This window comes from Trematosphaeria pertusa, assembly GCF_010094035.1.
Source record: "Trematosphaeria pertusa strain CBS 122368 unplaced genomic scaffold BU26scaffold_1, whole genome shotgun sequence".
Lineage (NCBI taxonomy): Eukaryota > Fungi > Ascomycota > Dothideomycetes > Pleosporales > Trematosphaeriaceae > Trematosphaeria > Trematosphaeria pertusa.
This window is the reverse complement of record NW_022987212.1, coordinates 584941-607106: the sequence shown is the minus strand read 5'-3', so window position 1 is coordinate 607106 and position 22166 is coordinate 584941. Positions and strand designations below refer to the sequence as shown.

At 55.9% G+C, this 22166-nt stretch overlaps 9 protein-coding genes across 9 annotated transcripts; 3 read left to right on the top strand and 6 right to left on the bottom strand.

Annotated features, from left to right (window-relative positions):
- Positions 1–300: 300 nt before the first annotated feature.
- On the bottom strand, positions 301–3107 carry BU26DRAFT_536182 (glycoside hydrolase family 105 protein). The gene is made up of 3 exons (XM_033831332.1): positions 1970–3107; positions 1882–1921; positions 301–1183 (listed from the first exon to the last, which is right to left on the bottom strand). The coding sequence occupies exons 1-3, from the start codon at positions 3038–3040 to the stop codon at positions 681–683; spliced, it is 1614 nt and encodes a 537-aa protein (XP_033690720.1). The 5' UTR covers positions 3041–3107; the 3' UTR covers positions 301–680.
- Positions 3108–4407: 1300 nt separating this feature from the next.
- On the top strand, positions 4408–5733 carry BU26DRAFT_545264 (uncharacterized protein; the record flags this gene model as incomplete). Its single annotated transcript, XM_033831779.1, has 4 exons — positions 4408–4496; positions 4733–4949; positions 5100–5459; positions 5492–5733. The coding sequence occupies 4 exons, from the start codon at positions 4408–4410 to the stop codon at positions 5651–5653; spliced, it is 828 nt and encodes a 275-aa protein (XP_033690719.1). The 3' UTR covers positions 5654–5733.
- An 891-nt stretch (positions 5734–6624) lies between these two features.
- BU26DRAFT_414383 (phosphoglycerate mutase-like protein) lies at positions 6625–8462 on the bottom strand (the record flags this gene model as incomplete). Its single annotated transcript, XM_033823067.1, has 2 exons — positions 6625–7738; positions 7807–8462. 2 exons carry the CDS (start codon positions 8460–8462, stop codon positions 6625–6627), a joined length of 1770 nt encoding a protein of 589 aa, XP_033690718.1.
- Positions 8463–9635: 1173 nt separating this feature from the next.
- Positions 9636–12083, bottom strand: BU26DRAFT_512679 (ATP-citrate synthase-like protein subunit 1). The gene is made up of 5 exons (XM_033827440.1): positions 11851–12083; positions 11677–11793; positions 11426–11615; positions 10270–11365; positions 9636–10217 (listed from the first exon to the last, which is right to left on the bottom strand). The coding sequence occupies exons 1-5, from the start codon at positions 12018–12020 to the stop codon at positions 9781–9783; spliced, it is 2010 nt and encodes a 669-aa protein (XP_033690717.1). The 5' UTR covers positions 12021–12083; the 3' UTR covers positions 9636–9780.
- BU26DRAFT_6432 (uncharacterized protein) lies at positions 11964–13079 on the bottom strand. The gene is made up of 2 exons (XM_033836132.1): positions 12283–13079; positions 11964–12083 (listed from the first exon to the last, which is right to left on the bottom strand). Exons 1-2 carry the CDS (start codon positions 12987–12989, stop codon positions 12065–12067), a joined length of 726 nt encoding a protein of 241 aa, XP_033690716.1. The 5' UTR covers positions 12990–13079; the 3' UTR covers positions 11964–12064.
- On the top strand, positions 12928–15160 carry BU26DRAFT_512678 (ATP citrate lyase-like protein subunit). The gene is made up of 3 exons (XM_033827439.1): positions 12928–13611; positions 14025–14239; positions 14290–15160. The coding sequence occupies exons 1-3, from the start codon at positions 13171–13173 to the stop codon at positions 15089–15091; spliced, it is 1458 nt and encodes a 485-aa protein (XP_033690715.1). The 5' UTR covers positions 12928–13170; the 3' UTR covers positions 15092–15160.
- Positions 15161–15918: 758 nt separating this feature from the next.
- Positions 15919–16824, bottom strand: BU26DRAFT_407348 (uncharacterized protein; the record flags this gene model as incomplete). Its single annotated transcript, XM_033822881.1, has 1 exon — positions 15919–16824. A coding segment is annotated over one exon (906 nt), but the record flags the coding sequence as incomplete, so codon positions are not given.
- Positions 16825–18052: 1228 nt separating this feature from the next.
- Positions 18053–19769, bottom strand: BU26DRAFT_6427 (uncharacterized protein). The gene is made up of 2 exons (XM_033836131.1): positions 19099–19769; positions 18053–19045 (listed from the first exon to the last, which is right to left on the bottom strand). Exons 1-2 carry the CDS (start codon positions 19603–19605, stop codon positions 18443–18445), a joined length of 1110 nt encoding a protein of 369 aa, XP_033690713.1. The 5' UTR covers positions 19606–19769; the 3' UTR covers positions 18053–18442.
- Positions 19745–22004, top strand: BU26DRAFT_512677 (MFS general substrate transporter). The gene has a single exon (XM_033827438.1). It carries the CDS (start codon positions 19934–19936, stop codon positions 21755–21757), a length of 1824 nt encoding a protein of 607 aa, XP_033690712.1. The 5' UTR covers positions 19745–19933; the 3' UTR covers positions 21758–22004.
- The last annotated feature ends 162 nt before the right edge of the window (positions 22005–22166 follow it).

Genomic DNA, 22166 nt, shown 5'->3' with positions numbered 1-22166 from the left:
CGTTTGGGTCAACTTTTCGCCTGAAGCTGGGGTGCTGGTAATCAGCAGGTAGAGGTGTGAGTGAGCCATGGTTCCCGTTGATGGCCCCTACTTGCTCGGATGCATCTTTGCGTAAGTACGGGGGTGAAAAAGGGCATGAAGTGTTAGGTAGAGGACTAGACCGTCCTGGGAGCATATAGATCTCTCTGGAAAGAAAACACGACTTCAACGAATGGAAGAAGAGATGGCCGGTAAGCTTCGGCCTGCGCCTGGAAGAACGACATCATGGACTAACTCGTTGTCAAAGGGAAGATACCCCGAGGGGTACAGACCATGGGAACACACGGATTTCCTTGATGCCTTGATCGATAAGTACTCGCGGAAACACCTCAAAAGGCTGTCTACAGCACAACAGGAGGCCGCCGGGCGACAGAGGGGTAGCAGGTATCCAATCGGTCGCGACAACGTGTTACTTCAGGTTCAGACACGAGCTGTCCTTGCCAGATGTAACCCATAACATGTCATCCAAAGAACGGGGTGTATATTATGATTCGTATTCATTCTTGATGTTGGTCACAGCCTCAAAGACCACGCCAATTCTCCCATACCGTGCAATGATTAGCCGTATAACCCAGGACTCCCTGCTGCTTCCGTGTTCACGGCACATAACCTTCCCCAACCCTCAGACGTTATTCACCCCCTCACAGCATAACCCCGAAAGCAGCAGACACAACGACCATGACCAGCATCCCCAATCCTGCCTTCGACACTCCCTGGGTAGGAACCACTGCCGGCGCCGCACCCGTAGACTGCGCCGACGTGCTCCCAGCCTGCGTTCCCGACGCCGTAGGATTGCTCGTGCTATCCGGCGTTCCGGTCGCCGTAGCCGTATTATTCCCGCTACAGAAGATCATCGCCGCATTGACTCCACCGTCCTGGAAGCATTTCTGAAGATCGGCGACGGACTGGTCGACGGAGAGGCAGTAGAGGGCGCAGTTATCGGCGAAGGATTCGACCGGCGCGGTCTTGCAGCAGTCTTTGAGGATATCAGAGTAGTTTTGAGGGACGCCGCTGGTGCCGCCCACGGCGCACGCTACGTCGGTAGTTGGGAATTGGGTGAAGTCGGCGGTGGAGCAGGTCGAGCCGGTTGCGCTGGGCGCTGCGGAGGAGGCGACGGAGGACATGGTGGGGGTGTTGGAGAGCTCTGGGTCGGGAATTAGCTTGCGAAGGACGTAGAAGATTGCGTGGATATGAGTCTACCTTTGCTGAGCAGCGGCGGGGTGGTTTTTCGACCGACGGGAGCTGTAACTGCTGTGCCGCTTGTTGGGGTGAGCGAGTGTGTTAGTTGCGAGAGGAGTAATTGCAGAGAAGGGACGATCAATATGAGGAAACCTTTAGAGCGTAGCCAGGGTTGTCACTTCCTTCAACCGCGCTCCAGCCATAAGGCGGTCTACATGAGGCGGTCGTGGTGAGTGGCTCCACATGGTTGCCCAGGGGACCGTCTCCTGATCGCGCGGAGCTATTTTTGTGGCTATGACGACACAAACTCGGCATGAGCGTGCCGACTTGACGCATCGTAGCTTGTCTTGAGCGATGGAAAAGGCATTGTTCTCCACATCATGGAAATGATAGAGGGACCATAGATTGTTCGTTCATAGAAGTTGGGGAGAGCCGCGGACCGTCCCGAACGGGTAAGGCCGCTTGGCGCCGATTACGGCTCCGCTGCTAATGGTGGGAACGCTATCCCTTGAGATGCCTCGTATCATTTCTAACTTGATTGCTTAAAGATGTATCTTCGAAATGATCATCAGGATGTTGTTCTCTCGTTGTGTTGTGTACTCCTGAGTCACGAAATCTACAGCATCTCGATCTCTGTACTCGCAAACATGAACGGCCCAGCACCCTTTCCATCATTTTCGCTCAACGGCACGCCGATATAATACTGCTTGCTCATTAGCACCGTTCCTTTCGGATCCAAAATGGCACTCACCTCATAGCTGCCGTTACCACTCAAGCTTCCAACCTCAACTGTTCCTTCCCAGCTAAGCGTACCATTCTTCTCATGCTTCACAAACTTGTCCAGCATCAAATCGTACGCCTTCTTCGCCGTATCTCTATACCCTTCCTCCAATAGCCCCGTCCTTACTCCCTTCAGGTACGCATAGGTGAACATAGCCGTTGCACTTGATTCGATATAATTCCCCTTCATCCCAGGATACGGCTCGTCCATCACGAGCCACCATCCACCGGTCTTGTCTTGCGCTTTCTTCAGACCCTCAGCGAGTGTTGTGGCATAGCCTTGCAAGCGTCCGTAGCCGAGTAAGTCCTTCGGATACACTTGTAGCACTTCTACCAAGGCCATGAAATACCAGCCAACAGCGCGATCCCACACATGTGGCGACGCGCCCGTTACCGGATCAGCCCAAACTGCCATCTTGCTCTCGTCGTATCCATGGACCAGCAGGTTGGATGTCTTGTTTCGACAGTGCTCCTCGATGAGATCAAATTGGCGCGCGATATCCTCCCAGGCGGTCGTATTATCGGGCTGGAAGTACGAAGTGTAGGTGGCGTAGAAGGTCTCGGCCATGTAGATCCCGTCGAGCCACATTTGGTTCTTGTACTGCGGGTCACGGTGCCAGAAGCCTCCGCTCGGCGTCCTGGGATATCGATCAAGCTGCTTCCGGAGCGCCGTGGCCGCAATCTCGTACTTCTTCTCCTTCCTTCCCTCTGAGTCCCAGAAGTACAAGATATTGTTTCCAACTCTTATGTCATCGAGGGAGTAGTAGTATGGATCCCATCCAAGCAACGTTCCGTTAGCTACAACGAGTGAGGAAATCGCTTTCGAAGCGTACGAGAGTAACGAGGCGTTTTGGTGGAGCGTTGCCGCCTTTTGGATGCCTTCGTACAAGACATTGGCGACGTAATGGCGGTCTATCTTAGACTGGGACTTGGATTGGAAGGAGGTTGCCATCCACGTTGAGTAGGGCTGGGATGCAGTAGGAGCTGCAAAAGCCGTGCTCGAGCACGCAAGGAGGGCTAGGGTGATCGATTGGAAATGCATGGCCGTGTGTCGTTGGCTAGAAGCAGAAAAGGAATGACCACACAAAGAACAGACACCAGAACTGAGGATTTAGAAAAGCGGTGATCTATACCGAAGGTAATATCATATTCCTATATATACCCACAGCTCCATCCCGGCCCACGTTCGGTTATTGCAATATCGAGCAGCGCCAAGCATGGCCAGAAGTATATATATTGAGGGGTTCGCAGCGGATTTTCCAGATCAGCATGGCTGGAGAAACTTGTTCGGTCAATTTCCGTACGAGTCCTCAGAAACCTAGAGAAGATGGCTATGGGGGGATGAAGCCGCGGAGGTTTAGCGGCGCGGCAACGGAGAAATTCTGGATTGGACGACGAGAATGAGCGTGCTATTCGAGTGGAAAGCATGCGAGGAAATCGTACATGCATAATTTCATCAACTTTGGAGAAAGCGTCATACGCGAAGAGTAAAGGTATCTTTCTCTGGTAACATCGAGAAGTCGGAGGCTTCGCGTATCAAACTTTGGAAGGAAGAAATTTGAGTGGATGAGCTAGCTCATTACGGCCTAGCGTTATACACGCAATGGACCTCAACCTTTGAAATGTGCACCAACACACATGTTCCACAACTACATTCGTGGTTCTTTCGTCGAAGGTATACGTTTCTTCCAATGTGACTCTTCTCTTCTCTTCATCCAGACTTGCCAAAGAAGAGATGCGTTTCGTCACCGTTCGCTCTACTGAACTTTTCGCATTGGATCTTTCCTTGGAAACGCCTTCTTTAACGTTCCAAGATGCTCAAAGCGTCATCATTGCCGTAGCTTGCCCTGGTTGTAGACGTGTAGAACCTGGATTGCTTTGATATATCAGCTTCGTTGAGCGAATACGCTACAGAAGGGGCGTCATAAGGAAGGGCATACCGTGGAGCTGCTGACGCCCAAGAGACCAGTAGTGCGTCCCTTCCAAATCCCAGTGCTACTTACCTTTAGTACATAAAGTAGGCGCCTCCCTCCCCACTTACTTTCTCTCTACAATTCGTCACAATTCGAAAGGCCTCCCCAGAATTCAAGGCGAACCACCATCCAAAATGCACCTAGCCTCTACTCTTCTTCTTCTCCTTCTTTCTGTCCTTCCCTTCCTTCCTCCTTACCGCCCTTCCCACCCCTGGCCCGCCTCCCACGAAAACCCCTTCTCCCACCAAGACCAAATGGCATCCGGTCTACAACGGCAATACCACGCCTTATGATCCCAAATACCATCCTCATCTCCAACCCACTAAGGCGCGCCTGGACGTGTTTTCCCTTCCGGAACTGCCGATCACGAGGAACTTCCTTTTTTACCTTGATAGTGCAAGGAGGGATAGGAAAGCTGTCTGCATCGCCAATTACAATGGCTATTTCGTCCCGGTCTACAGTGAGGAAGATGGAAAAGGCAACTCTCGGGCCCTCAAGTATGAGGACGGCCCGGAATGGTTCAAGGTATTTCCCAAGTCGTTCGTCTATGACGGTCCACTCGATAATGCGCTGAGGGAGGTTCAGGAGTATGTCCAGCGGTACGTACGTATGCCACAGCGCACATGCCAGCATTTCCTAGTTCTGGCTCTGGAAGACCCTTCTTGACGGCCTTCAACGGATAAGGACATAAGAAACGCTAGTACCCACACCCCCGACGCTCTGGCTGAGACTTTTGCTAACACATATCGTTACCACCGCAGCATAGACGGCGATCCGAAGGCGACTTGCGCCGCGGCTTTCAACAGCTGGAAGGTGCCTTCGCACTGCGAAGGACCCGTTTATATGCCGCACGGCGGTCGCAAGATGAAGTATAAGCCGTACAAGATCAAGAAGGGTAGCCGCTTCACTATTTTCCCCCCGGCGAGCCAGACCGCCGCCCCTGCGCCACCGCATTATTACGGCGACCGTGACTCAAAGGTGCGTATGTGGGGCAACACATCATAGAAGGATTCAGTATCGTCTTTCACCCTTGAATGCCCCCAGGCCTGGCCTCCCCTCCCGCGTGGGCCCCTCCCTCTAGAAAACCCGTCTCCTGAGACCATACGCTAATGTGTCCCACCTCTACAGAAGCCGAACCCGTTCCGCCCCACCAAGAAGAAGGACAAGCAGTATTTCCACCCACTGGAAAACAAATGCTGGCCGCGCGAGCCAGCGCTAGGGCACCACCAAGACGTCCCCGCTCCCGCCATCCGACGCGCCATCAAAGAACACTGCGCCAAAGAGTACGCCCTCCACGAGCACATGCTAGGAAGGACCGCCTACACCTCCGTCAACCTGACCGACCAGCTCTTCTGGAACAAAGGATGGGACACCGTCACCGTCTCCAACGGCGCCGCCTACGTCAAAGTCGACTTCCGCCAGACCTTCAACATCCGCTACCGCGACCTCGACAACACCGAGACGATGGGCGAAAAGGAATGCCAGCAGGTCTTCTGGACAACGGCAATGGCGTTATCGAGATTGAGAGCAGGGTCCTGGAAGCGGCGGATCGGCCGAGGAAGCTCGCGTATATCAAGCCCTACTATTACGGGCCGAGGGAGGAGAAATTGGATCCGGGAGAGAGCGTGGTGACGAAAAAGCATTTCATCTACAACATCATTCCTGAGGTCCACACTCCTTGAGCGCCGTCAACACCACTGATTGAGGCTGGTCACAGCCCTGGCCCCGGCGTCCCGGCGTCATTCCGCTTCTTCCTTTGCCGCCTTTAATAATTCCATAGTCCTAGAAATGTAAAATGTACTCCCGTCTGCCCCCATTCTCTCACTACTTCCCGCACCTCCCCAAGACGGGAAGCTGCGGTAATGGGAAAGTAAAAATTCAGCGCTTAGGTGTAAGACCACACCAGGAGGCACGCTAGTCATAGGAAAAGAAATCATCGCCTTCCTCGCTATATGTGTGTGTGTGTGTGAGAGAGAGAGAGAGAGCGTCATGCTAATTAGACCACGTACCCCTTTTGAGTTCTGTCTGATTCGAAACGATCTGGATGGAGATTGGAGAGGAGATATACAGCACCGTCTGAAGTACGGTGAGATGGGAAAGATGCGATTATCATGGAATAGAATAGCGGGTGGAGAGATTGTGTGGAGTGGCAAAGCCGTGAGATGACCTCTCTAACTGAGATGTTGGCAAGGAAAGAGCAATGTCACCGAGAAGCTGGGAGGGAAAGAAGGAGCAATGTATGCACTTCGATGAAACGTGGGGACTGAGACATACGGGCGGCGCAGCAAAGCTTAAAGCAACAACGGTACTACTACCCCCTTCGCCACGTCAAGACCAGGAAGGAATACAAATTATTCTATGCTTACTTGTACGTAGGTATCCTCCATCCCGTTCGCCTCGTGCATGCGCCATACCGAGTACCCATCCGATCCACCTCGTGAGTCTAGTCGTCCAAGAGAGCGTGGGTATCATAATGAGAAAAGGAAAAGGTCCCCCGCCTCGGACCGGGTATCAAGATTGTAAGAAGCGAACGTATGCCTGCGAAGCGGCCTCGCTCATCCAATTCTCCGCAAAAACAGTCATCCAGCGAGCGTCGAGCACGTGCTCCGAGAGAAATGCAAACAGTCGCCGTAGTGCAGCGGGGAAGGATTCCTCAGACCCTCTCAGAAGGCTCAACAGGTTTGTGCAACGCTGCTTCAATGGCCTCAAAGCTGACCCTCCTCGACTCGTCTCCCAAGTCGCCCGACTTCGGTCCAAACTCCTTTTGCCTGAGCTCCCAGCTCCCGACTCTCTCGTGCGTAACCTTCTTATCGCCATCCTTGCCGAAGCTCACTATTCCCGCCGGTGCAACAGCGTTCTTTGGCAGATGCAAATCGGCATCTGAAGCTAGTTTGGCTGATCCTTTGAAGCCTCCAAGGTCAGACTTCTTGCCCCGGCTTACGCGGTGGAAGCGGATGCCGCCGAGCAGCATAGCGACTGCAAAGAGAAGACCAGCAACGGCGAGAGTAACGACTGCACCGATGACGCCGGCGACAGCAGGAGAGAGCTGCTTCTTGTTTTGTGCAGCAAGCGTGATCGCGATGGTCGAGTTGTCGACGCCCCAGCAGAACAGCGAGCCCGAGCTGCACTGGCTACACCAATCTGAGAGCTGATTCGTCATGACGCGACTCATCATGTCCTGGAACTCAGTCCACGTAAGATCCATATGTGACGGGCCGTTACCGAAGATGGAGAAAGCCTGTAGCTGACCATTGAATGTGGCAGTACCATTTGGAGCAGTGCCATTGTGGAAGTAAAACCGGACCCAAAGATCGTCCTGATCCGAAGGGAAGGCATCGTCTCGCTGAACTGTAAAGAGTTCGAAGATCATGGCAGAAGCCGGTGGCGGGACGGCATGGAAGTTGTCGTGCAGATAGTCGACCATGATCAAGGAGAAAAGGGAGATGAAGGCTTCGTGTTCACCGAAGAGAAGAGTTAGCGGCTTCGCAACGCCGTTAGTCGTATTGCCGTTATTCAATACAATCTTTTGGAGTTGGCCGAGTATGAGAGCGGCGAGTGTCTTGCCCGCCATTGCTCGGTCACCGTCGCCCCCGGTGGAAGAAGAGTAGTTGCCGTATCTATACCAGGAACTACCATCCGCCAGATATCGAAGTCGGTCAAAGACCCCAGCGTAGGTGCTGTCGTTGGAGAGCTTCTCCATAGTGTCCGTATTGTGCACGTAGGCGTACGAGAGGTAATCGTATATCTCATAAGCATAGCGATAGTCCCTGGACATGATGGTCAGCTAATCCGGCGCTATCCAAAACGGGTCGGTCGAGCGAACAATTGTACATACAGCGAACTCTCGCGAATATTTCCATCAAACCAATCCATGTCGAGCGATTGGTAGAACGACCTCTCGGCCGTTTGGGTATTCATGAAAGCTTCCGTCGTCTCGTACATTGCGGAGTCCAGCTGCGACGCGGGGCAATTTTGGGCTCCAGCAATGTAAACGCTCTGCGGGTCGAGATCGCTAAGAGTCTGGATATTGGGATACTGATAGCCACCCATCGGGGCATCGACTGATGTGCCATTGGCCAGGAGGCCAGTAGCATCGGCGAGTGGCCCATTCCGGGTAACATTGAGGGAGTAAGGAGGGTACAATCCCTGCATAAAGGCCTGCGCGGCGGATACAAGATATGGCTTGTCGATTGTCTGGATGAAGAGCTGATCGTTCTGCAAAAGGTCGACCGACATTCCGTCGATATTTTGAACGCCAAGTCCGATTGGGCTATCCATCTCGTAGATGTATCTGCCTCTGAAGTTCTGTCCTAGCTCATGCATCTGCTGCGCACCCAAGGCAGTCAGGACGGGCGTGTCGGGCTTTAGCAACGGCGTTCGTTCCCCAGCTCGGATGAAAGCGACAGCCCCAAAATTATGGTGCAGTTCGTTGTCATTGGCCGCTTCGATCAGCCAGGCCGCGGCCATGACTGCGAGGAAAAGGGCCAGCATGGTGTGTGGGCTGAGCAGCAGCACTCTGAAGCTATACGAGGAGGGAAGAGGAGGGGCACAAGGCTGGAGGGACAGAGACAGGACAGAAAGAGGTACTTATTCTCTTGGGAGCGGCTCGGGCTGCACGCAGCTAGCCTATTGACCGTCCCTCCGGGCTGGTCTGCCTTGTCCAGCGTAATTTGCTTATCGCCAGCACAAAGAGGCTGCTTGGCGGCCCATATCGAGGCATGAGCTCAGGATAGCTCGGAAAAGCTCACTGCGCACCGCGGGGTAGCTGCAGCGAGCTGCCAGGCGGCTGCATCGCCACTGGCTGTTCCGTTTCTTGTCAGTCAGCTTCCTGCATATGGCACTTGTCTGCCGAGCGAGCACACCATCGAGCACCAAGAAGCCATGCCGTAACAAAGGCCTCAAAGAGCGGCTACATTCCACCAGCGCCTGCACCGCATCCGAACGATAGCGTGCTCAGTACTCCGGTCCTGGTAACGATGCCGCCGGTGGAGGGATAGTGGGAAACGGGGAGGCTGGGATGCGGGGCGTTCGGTCATCTGATGCGTGACTGACGATCGGTTCGCAGGTGTCCCCGTCCTTCACGAACGGCTTATCGCTATCAGCAGTTTCTAGTCCTCTTTCGGTTAACCCAATGTTTCTCACCATCAGGCGGCTCACGCATAGAAGTACCTCTGGAGGTAGCCCGTCAGACGTCACTGAAGCCTGTTTTCCGGTCAGGCACAGTCGGCCGATGATCGCGATAACGCGCTGCAGTACAAAGTCAGCAAGCCAGGATGGAGCGCCGCTGGTTCCTGCATGCCTCTAGTCGTGCCTCGCTGCGCAGATGCCGCTCAGCCCGGGTGAGTACGATGTGCTACAATGCCGGGAGTACCATGAGCAACCGGAGGGTGGGGGATATGTATGTGTAATGTGTCAACGGAGAGCCTGAGCGGGAGCCAGGCTTGCATGAGTGTGGAGCCGGCGCACGTGGGAGCACCGGACCCTCTCAATCGGCTCACGCGGGCCGCAGCCTCGTCCTAGTCCATTCGAATGGAAGTGTTTTCTCTTTACGAAGCAGCGGACTCGTTCGGAATCCATTCATATTATTATATCTTCGTACTGTCATTCGAGCAGAAGCGCCGAAGCAACTGCACCGAACAAGCTTGCATGAAACCACGCCAAAGGCTAACGACTATTGCTACACTGACCCCGATATGTCTGACTTCCTCTAGCACGCCGAATGCACATCTAAAATCTGAAGACGCCTGTCCAGGCCCAACAAACGGAGACCTGAACCTGGATATTTCCTTCCTTTTTGCCTAACTCAGAACTACAAGGTGACCTCGACACGACCCTCCGCTCCCGGTGCACCACCTTGCGACAGCGACGGGAGGAGGTAAGTGATGTCGTCCCAGGGATGCCTGTAGAGGCCAGTTCTCAGCCTCTTCTGGTCGAGGAAGTGAGCAATCAGACCAATGCTGCGGCCGAGCACGAAGAGACCGTTGAGGACACCCATCTTCAGGTAGTCCTCAGCCTCCTCAGCGGAGAAGGCACCGCAGTTGCGCATCAGGTCAACGAAACAGACGGCAATGCAGCCGTCGACGTTGAGAATAAGGTTGTCCTTCTTGGACGTTGTGACAGTCTCGACGGCGAGAGCATAGTCAAGCAGCTTGGTGTTGGGGAAGTTCTTCTTGACGTACTCCTTGACGAGCTCGACACGGAGGTCGGGGTTGTTTCGGGACTTGATCCTATGGCCGATACCGGGGACTGGGGACGGTTAGCGGTCTGGGCATGAAAACTAATACTTGCGCAAACTTACTCAGCTTGTTTTCTTTCCTCATGGTGTCAACAAAGTCACGAGGGCTGAGACCCTTGTCAAAGGCCCTGGTGAACTCCTCGGCAGCACCGTCAAGGGCACCACCGAAGCGGGAGCCAATGGTCAAGAGACCGGACACCAACGCACTGATGAGATCCTTGCCTGCACGGGTAGTGATGATGGTGTTCATAGCACCGGACACGGCGGGACCGTGGTCGGCCGTCAGCATAAGCACCATCTCCAAGAAGCGGCTGGCGTAGTCGGGCAGGCGGCGGCGGAACCATAGCAGAGACATGACACCACCGATACCAATGTTCTCCCTGAAGACGTCAGAGATGGGCATACCGGCATAGAGAAGCTCCTGGCCACGGTCGTCGGAGATGGTGGAGATGAAAGCGGCGGGCTTTCGGATGAGACCGAGCTCCTGCGCCCAGGAGTAGTCGATGGGGATCTTGGGAACAGCTGGTTCGGGCTTGGGCTTGATGGTTCCATCCTTGACCAGCTTCTGGTAGACCTGGGCAAGAGTGCCAGGCATCTCCTCGAAGGTCTCAGGGACGTAGATGCCGGCTTCCCTCATCGTCCTGTTCTTCGTCGCCGCAGTCTCGAGCTGAGAGTTGGCGAAAGAACCAGCGTGACCAAACTGTACTTCGGTCTTGAGCATACCAGCAACGGTACCGATGGCCCACGCGACGATGGGCTTGGTGACCTGGCCGGACTTGACCGCCTCAATCACACGGTATTCCTCAACACCACCGACCTCGCCGAGCAGCACAATGATCTTGCAGTCGGGGTCGGCCTGGTAGCGGAGGACGTGGTCGATAAAGGTAGTTCCCGGATACCTATCACCGCCAATGGCAACACCCTCCAACACACCATCGGTGGTGTTGGCAATGATGTTGTTCAGCTCGTTGGACATACCACCAGACTTGGAGACGTAAGAGACGGAGCCGGGGCGGTAGAGCTTGGAGGCGACGATGTTGTCCATCATACCGCCAGTGTTGCCGATTTTGAACGAGCCGGGCTTGATGCCACCGACGGTGGCCGGGCCGATGATGGTGATGCCCTTCTTCTTGGCGACGTGCAGAATTTCTCGGGCACGCTGGCAGATGTCAGTGCCAACTCAATTGGAGCTTATACAGGCACCTAAGACAAGACTCACTCGCTCAGGCACACCCTCGGCGATGATGGCAATGCACTTGATCTGCGGGAACTCCATCAATTCCATGGTGGAGCTGTAGACGGATCGCGACGAGGCGAAGTTGACGACGGTGTCGACATCGCTGTGCTTGGCCACGGCCTTCTCTACCGACTGGTAGACGGGCAGAAGCGTCTCGCTGGTTCCCCAGTACCTGCATGCCGCGGTTAGCACTCCAACTGCACGATGCGAGCTCAATGGCTTGGCAGACGCACATTTTGCTGACGAACTGACCGCCAAAGGTGTAGATGATGCCGGCGACGGAGGGCGTCTTGCGCTTGCAGATGAAGTCGAAGTCGAGCATGCCCTGCACGGCGCGGGGCTGCAGGCCGCTGTGCGTCGCGGTTAGAGCTTCTCCCTTGTTTACGCATTCCGCCAGAGCAGCTTACTAGACAAAGCATCGTGTCTTGGGGTGGAAGAGCAGGTGGGCGGCGGGCGGACTCAATGGCCGGCTGGGGGCTGCGAAACGACGGATGTTGTCATTTGCAGAGAGGCTGCCGTCGGTCGAGGTGGCGGCCTGCTGGGGCGTGGTCCCGTTGACTGGTACGGCGGAAGGCATTGTGGCCGGAGGAGGTGGAAAGCGAGGTCAGGGAGGGTCAATGGTCAATCTGCGGAGAGTGGCCTATATGCGAGAGGAAGGTCAGTATACGGAGGTCGGGGTTGCAGACAGCAGTGCGGTGCGGTGCGGTGCGGCCTTCGGCTGACGTGAGGGCTGAATGGAAGACCAACGAAAAAGCGCCGGGGGAAGCTGGCTGGGCAGGCACGCGGTGGAGGAGCAGAGCAACGGGGGATGGCAGCAAGATATCGGACGGGCGACTCACTTATTGAGGCTGCGCCAAGGGCCGGCAGAGCTGCGTACGGGCAATAAGGCTGGTGCTGATGGGGGAGCGGTGGTGGTAAAGGCCGCGGTGACGCTTTCCGAAGATTGGGGCTCCTGTGTTTCTTCGGTGTTGAGGTCCCTGCTCGTCTGCTGGATTGTTGGGGTAAGGCCGAGCGCGGCACTAAGCCACTTCTCGGAGCGGTGAAAGGGGAGCCGTGTATCCAACAGCGCAGCGTCGCCGCCACACCTGTCGGAATGTGCCCGGAGAAGTGCGGCGATGCTGCGACTCTGCGTGCGAGGGCGACTGCGGGCGTGCGACCCCAGCGACTCCGGCGGCGCTGTTATTTCGAGGTGCTCGCGGCCTTTGGCGTGCACTCGGTGCCCGTCAGCGCGCGGTGAGCCCCTTGCCGAGCGGTGGCCCGTGGTTGGCTGCTTCTCGACCCGCCCGCCGCGACCTGCATTGGCCCGCCCAACCTGCCACCCTGAGCTCAACGCGCGAAAAAACATACAGACCGCTGCTTCCCAGGCCCTCAATCGTCGCCGCCGTCTCACCCACACAGCCCAATCGTGCTCCTGCCGTGTCTTCGAATCCCGAGTGCAGCCCTCAACCACATATAGGTACGTCTCAGCAAGCCCGGCCGCCTTGGTGTCTTTTCTGCCGGCCCCCTCCACTGCTTTCCGACCCTCTGCACCCCGGCCGCTTTTCATAAAGGCCCATTGTCAATATTTCCGGACTTTGTCGGGAATCCAGTCCGCTCTTCGTCGAGACGCTTTTCGCCCTGCTGCACCGTCAATATCACCCTCCCGTCCCCTCTTGTCTTGTCTCCATCAGCCCCAGCCCACGAGAGTAGCACTCACCAGCTCCAGCTCCGCATAACCACCTCTTACAATGTCCGCCAAGTCAATCCTCGAGGCCGACGGCAAGGCCATCCTCAACTACCACCTCACCCGCGCTCCTGTCATCAAGCCCACTCCTCTGCCGGCGTCGGCCACACACAACCCGCCGCCCAGGCTTGCATCGCTGCACTTCCCGGCCGATGCGGACGTCAAGGGCGTGCTCGACCAGGCAGAGGCCACTTACCCGTGGCTGCTGGCTCCCGGTTCCAAGTTCGTTGCGAAGCCAGATCAATTGATCAAGAGGCGGGGCAAGAGCGGTCTACTGGCCCTGAACAAGACGTGGCCGGAGGCGAAGGAGTGGATCCAGGCGAGGGCAGGCAAGCCGCAGAAGGTCGAGGCTGTCACGGGCGTCCTGAGGCAGTTCTTGGTCGAGCCCTTCGTCCCGCACCCGCAGGACACAGAGTACTACATCAACATCAACTCGGTGCGAGAGGTACGTTGCTTTCCGTTTCCGATTTCGTTGCCAGCGCCATGGTGGAATCACATCGGCGACGGCTTGCTCTAGTGTCGAGGTCAAGAGAAGGAAAATATTTTGTGCATGAGACAGAAGCGCTGCAGCGGAAGAAGGATCACTTATGCGCGGACGGACTCCTGTTTTGTTAGACGGTGGGCCGGGCGAAGGGAAACCAATCCCCGACCCACTTGCTGCAGAGCGCACGCCCTCCAACCACGATAAGCCGCCGGCTTTCACATGCCATTCCTCTTTCTTCCCTCATTTGTCGCGCGCTATGCTGCTGCATTTGGGATTTCCTAATGTTTCATGATGCGGCTCTTGAGATGGCACTCGGCTATTGCACGGATCATGCCCAATCACTTCTCGATCTTCCCGCTAACGCTCCGCTTTAGGGCGATTGGATCCTCTTCACCCACGAGGGCGGTGTCGATGTCGGTGATGTCGATGAGAAGGCCGAGAAGCTTCTCATCCCCGTCGACCTCAAGGAGTACCCTTCTAACGAGGTCATTGCCTCAACGCTCCTGAGCAAGGTGCCCAAGGGTGTGCACAACGTCCTCGTCGACTTCATCTCAAGGTTATACGCTGTCTATGTTGACTGCCAGTTCACGTGAGCAGCACCCTCCACAACATCCTTAACTATCATGCTGACCAAATCAGCTACCTCGAAATCAACCCTCTCGTCGTCATCCCCAACGCTGATGCCACCTCGGCTGAGGTTCACTTCCTGGATCTTGCTGCCAAGCTTGACCAGACCGCTGAGTTCGAGTGCGGTGCGAAGTGGGCTATCGCTCGCAGCGCAACTGCTCTCGGTACCCCAGCTGCCCCGAAGGATGGCAAGACTACCATCGATGTCGGCCCTCCCATGGAGTTCCCTGCTCCTTTCGGCCGTGAGATGAGCAAGGAGGAGGCGTACATCGCCGAGATGGACGCAAAGACCGGTGCCTCGCTCAAACTCACAATCCTCAACGCCTCCGGCCGTGTCTGGACCCTCGTCGCCGGTGGTGGTGCCTCGGTCGTCTACGCCGACGCCATCGCCTCTGCCGGTTTCGCCAGCGAGCTCGCCAACTACGGTGAGTACTCTGGTGCGCCCACCGAGACTCAGACCTTCCACTACGCCCGCACTGTTCTTGATCTCATGCTCCGCGCTCCTCAGCACCCCGAAGGCAAGGTTCTCTTCATTGGCGGTGGCATTGCCAACTTCACCAACGTCGCCTCCACCTTCAAGGGGGTCATCCGCGCTCTGAGGGAAGTCGCGCCCCTCCTCCTCGAGCATAACGTCCACATCTGGATCCGTCGTGCCGGCCCCAACTACCAGGAGGGTCTCAAGAACATCAAGAGTGTCGGCCAGGAGCTCGGTCTCGACATGCACGTGTACGGCCCGGAGATGCACGTGTCGGGTATCGTGCCGCTGGCGCTTATCCCTGGCAAGACGACCGACGTTAAGGAGTTCTCTGGTTAAGCGTGTGTATACTATAGCTGTCGATGATTTGTACTCTGTTTCCTGAGGTTCGAGGAAGGGAAGACGGGCTTCTGGCATATGGTTAGACAAACAAGGCCTTGGGGCCGTTTGGTGTAAGCGTGTGTGGTGGATGGTCGGGGCGCAGAGTCCCTCGTCTAGACTTTTGCGTGTGCATTTGGTAGGCGCAACAAAGTACAGAATTTAATATCCCGTTGCAACTTCGCTGGTGTGGCTGAGGAGCGTCCTTACGTGAAGAGGCGCTGCTGAACCATGGTTTGACGTATTGACAGGAGGTAAAAGTGGGGAGCCGGATCTGTCACGAGGTCTGTCTATCACCATGCGGAAGGGGCGCTCCTTTCCTTTAGCCTGTGTGCATTCCAAGTGCACGACACGGATATTCACTAACCCGAAAAGGATGGTCAAGTTGGTGGGTTGAATCTCTGTGAGGTCATAAAGGTGGCCTGTAGGTCCGGAAATATACGGCATATTGCCTGCAGTCTACCACCGACGAAATGCAAACCACCTACCAGACCACGCGAAAGAATGAGATGCCTTTTCCTGAAGGTGTTCATACAATTTCCGTTGCTGAGCTGACTTAGTGCCACTTTCAGCTGCTTGACCTTGTGCTGGGACTAGCCATCCAATAGCCGTAAGGTATCATCATCCTGCTCCCTCTGGCGCACCCTCACACTGTGCCTTGGCGCCACCATATCACTCAGCTCGACTCCTCCTTCCTGATCCCGCTGCTCTTCCGCCTCCCTCTTCCCCACAACCTCATAGCTCGCCACCCTACTCCACCTCCCCCTGAGGCTCAAACCCGTAAGGTTGAACAAATGCCCGTACTCCGCCAACGTAGGTACGTCGTCCTCTCTGCCATCCCAGGGCCCGACGCCTCGTCCCTCAGCCGCCATCCTCTGCAATTGGAATGCGCTGCTTTCAATCCACTCCAGTTTCTTGTGCAAGCCGCGCCCACTGCGTTTCTGTATGTAAGCGACCACTTTCGGAAGCGCTACGCTCAGTACGATGATGGCGAGGCCGGCCGCGAGCAGGCCGAACAAGCCAGCAACCCTGAACGAAGTGTGGGCTTTTGATCTGAACTTGACTTTGTGGCAGAGAGCCTGCATCGCAGGGTCATCTGGCTCCACGACGTGCTTCAGAACCGATATGTCAGGGCCCACGTCGAAGGCAGGTGGGCGCGCAAACCCGAAGGCGGCACGCTGCATCAGTGCCAGGCTTGTGTTCATCCAGTTGGCGGTCTCTCTTTGCCAGTGGTCGTCTGGAAGCGATGCCGAGATGCGGAAACTGAAGCTGTCATCCCATAGGTATTCGTTGGCAATGAGATTTTCGCGACCGACGAAAGCAAGTTGAAAGTTGAGCTGTGCGAACCACGCGATCTTCCAAATAAGCTGAAAGAGGGCCTTTTGTGTTGGGTTTAGGTCGGGGGACTGCTCTGGCACAGGGTTGATTCCATAGAGACCTGTAAAGGGAGAACAGTTGGTTCCGTCAGAGGCGCAGAACTGGTAACGCTCTGTGCAGCCGAGAAAAGTTATGGCATTTGTGGCTGTACAAATTTCTGGGCTGACTGTGAAGGTGTTGTTCGTCGTACAGTTTTGCGCGTTGAACCAAGGATCCCGAATAGGGTTACGGTAGCCCATTTTGTTCAACAGGCCGATGATGGTCAGATCGGCTTCGGGAGACTTAAGTTCGGGAATGGGTTCGAAGTTGGTCGCTTCGTTACCATTGTGATTGACGAATGCTGAAGCGGACCTGTCGAGGATTAGCGCTGTCAAGACTCGGGATGGTACCCACCTTATCCTGTATGATTGATCACCAAAATTCAACTCAGTGTCTAGAAAGCAGATGGAATCTTCAGGCCATGGAGCGCCCTCTATTGTGCCCACTTTGTAGCACTTCATCAGTTGTGCCGCGGGATCGAAGTTCTTGACCTCGTCTGAGACTGGCCATACATCGCTGTATTGCTCTGCAGCGAGTGGAACGCATTGAAAGACTTTCCGGAGTGATATGGCATCATCTGGACGTGTGTTTATACCTAGATGTGTGTCTGATCGGAGGAGACCAGTGTCGAACATGATTGCCTCCCCATTGCAAATGTTATTATCGAAGGGACATGGGGCAGACATATTAGTATTGTATGGGAGTATCGTCTGTATAAAGTTTCCGCAAGCGGTGGAGTTGTCAGCGGCCTGGGCGTAACACGAGCGACTGTAACCTGCGCTGCGGCGATATCCATATCGAGCCATAAGGACCAAGGCGTTGAAGGATTCGAACTCAGCATCATCGGTGACGGAGTCTGTTGGAATCTCGTCTTTCATCCACCCACACTTGCCTGGTATGGCCTGGACCTCGTCACCCCCCGCGATGAAGCTTGGCGAAAGACCACTGGCGGCCCACGTCCCCAATCCATAGAATACGGCGAGAACAATCAGCCACATCGAGCGTCTGTAAGCCTCGAACCGGGCACCTTTGTGTGCAAAGCCCACCTTGAGAAGTTTCGAGATGAACGTTGCTGGGGTTTCCGTATTGCGCAGGACGAGTTGGAAATGATGGTACATATCATCTTGACTTTTGGCTGAAGTGTTGATTTGGTGGATAACGAAACGGATCAGTCCCCAGAGATAACCAGAAACGAGATTTACGAAGAGAGTGAGGAAGCCAATGAGGACCAGAGCCCACGGGGTGGGAAGGGTAAGTGTGGAGCCGTGAATTGCATCGGAGCCTACTCAATTTAGCGACGAGAAGAAGGCCAAGGGGCAACTGACTCCAATTCATCCAGAAGCCGCAGCGGACTATATGACAGCCATCCCACCACATCTCGAAGGTATACGGCCGTCAATGAAGGGAAGTCGCCGTACAATATCACAATTCGAAGTCAATAAAGTGGCATTGATCCAGGTCATATGGTGGAGAAAGGGCCGGAAGTAAACATCGAAAGTACTGAACAAGTGGGATGAGGAAAATGATCGAGATTTGAATATGTTCAGCTGTGCTTCCGTCCAAGACGGATTATCCCGTCCTGAGCTGAGATGGTTTTTTTGTATGGCGATTCTATGGCCAGCCGCAAGCCCTAAAAACTTGGCAAAGCCTCGTGCCCTATAACAGCACTCTTTAGCGATGCAGTCTCATCTTTGCTCTTGCTCGATGATGGGCGAGACCTTACGTGGCGGCCTTCAGCATACCATCCATTTGCTAAATCCAGAAGTGGCTGATTTGCTTCGTTGTCTAGGTTTCATGGGGCATCAAGGTGAAGCAAAGCCAACAGAAATTCACCAAGCTTTGGCCTACGAGACCGTCGCGGGGCCGGTGCATCTAGTGGTCAGGTGCCAATTGCGTTCAACCGACCTCGATTGCCTGTAAGGCGCCAATGACTTCTTCAGCAACTCCGCCAGTCTCGACCGCCATCTTGACAATCTGAGAAATCAGGTCTCTCTTCATACCGCCTCGCGGAGGCGTCCACACTCCAGTATCGGCGAGCAGTTCACGCTGCGTCAAGGCCTCTGCGCTCGAAGCTGGAACGGTGCCGCCAGTGGCGGAGTTCATTGAATTAGGAATACCAGGCGGAGTAAGATGAGAAGGTGGGTCAATGGTCCGGATTGACACTATGCGAGCACCTGTAGTCGAAGAAGTTGCGTTAGCGCAGGCAATGGCGAGGACAGCATCGGCCACAGCGAGCTCTTCCTTGCAGGGGTCGAAGATGATGTTCGGTCCCACGGCCATGGCAAGAATGATGACCGGCGGCTTGTCCGCTTGCGCAATGCTCGTGCTCTTTCCCGTCTTAGGATATAGAGGGACCGATGCATCCCAGTCGTCATCGAAGAGCGGGTCTTCATCCTTCTCGGACTTCAACGCCGGCAGGCGGGAGGTGAGGAGGGCGAGGTGGGCGGTCATAGAGAGGAGGGCGAGGGGATACGAGAGAGGCGGGGAGAGCAGGAGAACCTAGGCTGGATTAGCCCGGAATGAGTCCATTCAGAGGGGAAGGAAGCACCCACATCGACGTACAGCTTCCAGTGGAAGCGTCTGTTGATGTACAGGCGGTCTTTGAGCGCGCCGCTCGCAAGCAAGCTCTCGGTGAGCATCGCAGCCAGAAACACAGGCAGCGGGTCGTCGTCGCGGAAGCCTGGGATCTCCACGCTCATCTCGATCCACGCATTCTGGCCTTTCCCTTTGCTCTCGTCCTCCTCTTCGTTGTCGTCGCGCATCATCACATCCCCAGTAGCTACAGTGAGCATGCTTTCCTGCTGTCCCGCTGCCGGGCGCCATCGCGACTTCTCGACCTCCGCCTTGACTCCGACCAGCGCCTCGGTCCCGTCCTCCAGCGCAATGCGTGCACTGCCGTTTGCGCCCGGCAGCACGTCATACTCTGCTCGCATAGACCGGAAGTCCCTGGGGCCCTTGGTGTTGTCGAGGCGGATCGGCGGCGTCTGCGAGAGCGAGGAGCGCAGAAACGACAGCTCGGCGGGGGACAAGTTGACGTGGGCGGCCTGCGCGGGAGCCATTGCGACCGGGGGCGGTTGTGGAGTGGTGGTGGATGCGTTTGCAGTCGCCGAAGTTTTCGAGCAGCAGTTTCGCGGATCGCGGGCGCAGGCGAATCAGAGGCGGCAGCGTAGCCCGCTGGAAAGCTTGACGCCATGCTCGCGACAACACCGCCGAGCAGTCCGTCCGCCCGCTGACCGCTCGTCAAGCAAGGACGGCGCTCCTCGAGTGTCCAGTTTTCCTTCCTCGTCCTGCGCAGCCTCCTTTTGTATTCCTATGCAGCATTTCCTACCGCCGCCATGAGGCTGTAATCCGCGCGCCACCCTGTCACACGCCCGAAACCGGCCCGTCATGTCGCCATCTCACTCCAAGCGGAATAGCAGCAATGGCATTGACAAGCTCGACTACACCTCGCCCTCCCCGCGACGCCCGCTCCTACAGCCCGACGCCGAGAACGACTCGAACCGACACTCGCAGGACACCAGCTACGCCGGCAGCTTCTTCGAGCAGGTCGCCGAGGGCATCATGGAACGCGACCGCGAGAGGCTGCAGCGCGACGTTGCACGATGGCTGAGCTTCGTCTGGGCCATCGTCAACTGCCTGTGCGCGGGGAGCATCACGGCATACTCGCTGTATGGCCATCTCTTCCAGTCGAAGCTGCACTACACGCAGTTCCAGGTCAACATCGTGAGCATCACCGCTGAGCTCGGCATGTACCTGCCTGTTCCCGCCTTCGGATACCTCTGCGACCGCCTCGGCCCCGGCTGGCCGTCCTGTCTTTCTGGCATCTTTTTCGGCCTGGGATATCTGTTGGCCGCATTCGCATACAAGAGCGGGCCTCCTCCGTCAGCTGGAGGCCATGGCTGGCCGTTCGGCATCATGGTGTTTGCCTTCATCGGAGTCGGCATGGGCACGAGCTGCATGTACTTGTCCGCGGTGACGACATGCGCGAAGAACTTTGGACGCGGAAATGCGAAGGGTATCGCATTGGCTGTTCCAATCGCTGCGTTTGGGCTTAGCGGGATGTGGCAGAGCCAGGTCGGAAGCCGTCTGCTATATGTGACGAATTCGGACGGAAGCAGGGGAGATGTGAACGTCTTCCATTACTTCCTATTCCTGGGCATCCTTCTGCTCTGTGTGGGTGTGATCGGGACTTTCGCGCTGCGCATCATGGACGAGGAAGAGATGATCGACGAGGCAGTGGACGAGCTGGAGAGGTCAGGTTTGCTGGCGCACGATCAGTTCTTCACCCAGGCGGCCAACGTTCATGGTTACGGCACCATGGAGCCTCGGGATCTCTCAGACTCAACCTTTGACTTCTTGCAATCAGAAGCCGAGCGCTTGAAAGCGCATGCAGAAGAGGAGGCACGGAAGAAGACGTGGTTATTGAACGAAGAGACCAGGCGATATGTCTCGGATCCTACCATGTGGTGGCTGGCTGGTGGCTTCTTCCTCGTCACTGGCCCAGGAGAAGCCTTCATCAATAATCTGGGAACCATCATCGGCACCCTCTCACCTCCCCATAGCTCTGCAACAACCTCTGCAGCCACCCACGTCTCCATCGTAGCCCTCACATCGACCCTGGCACGCCTTATAACCGGAACTCTGTCGGATATCCTAGCCCCCATACCACCACTACACCAACACCGGCGAGGCCCTGACTCCGTCGCGAACTCCTTGGTCTCCCTGCCACCGCTCGAGCAACCCCGCAAGTTCACCGTTTCCCGGATAACCTTTCTCCTTACCTTCGCCTTCATTCTCTCCCTGGGCCAACTCCTCCTTGCGAGTGGCTGGGTGCAAGGGCACACTAACCGCTTCGTCGCCGTCTCCGCACTCATAGGCTCCGGCTACGGCGCCCTGTTCTCCCTGACTCCCATCGTCGTCTCCGTCGTATGGGGCGTCGAGAACTTTGGCACTAACTGGGGCATTCTCGCCATGACCCCCGCGGCCGGGGCCACCGTTTGGGGCGCCATTTACGCTGCTGTTTACCAGAGGGCTGCGGACAATGGCGAACCAGGCGTTGAGGGAGATGCGGATGACGTGTTGTGCTACGGGAAGAGATGCTATGCGCCGACATTTTGGGCTATGGCGATTAGTGTGTGGATCGCTATGGGCCTGTGGATGTGGGCTTGGAGGGGTCCTGGAGGATGGAGGAGGAGGGGTGTTGCCGTCTAAGAACGACCCGGAAAGGATCTTTTGATGCCAAAATAGTGGCAAGACGACGGCTTTGTACAGAAGAAGGTTGTATACTCACGATAATGGGCTATGGCAGCGTGCATTTGCTTTTATCCTTACTTTTTATATGTTACTCCGTGTGCTTTTAGATGTCGAAGGGAACGAACGGCGTTGCATTGGGTCGGCTGGGCGGTATTTTGAATCTTTCAGCTGCTGCATCAATCTCATGGCAAACTAGCTTCTCGCCTCTTTCTACGCTACGACGACCCACACAATATGCCTCTATCCGTGACCTACAGGAATCACTTTGTACGACTGACCTCGTCCGTAAAGGGTGTCCTAATCTGCAAGCCAGTTCTCCATCCCAACGCGGGGCAGCTGGTATAGCCTCCTCGAGGGCACAGCGACT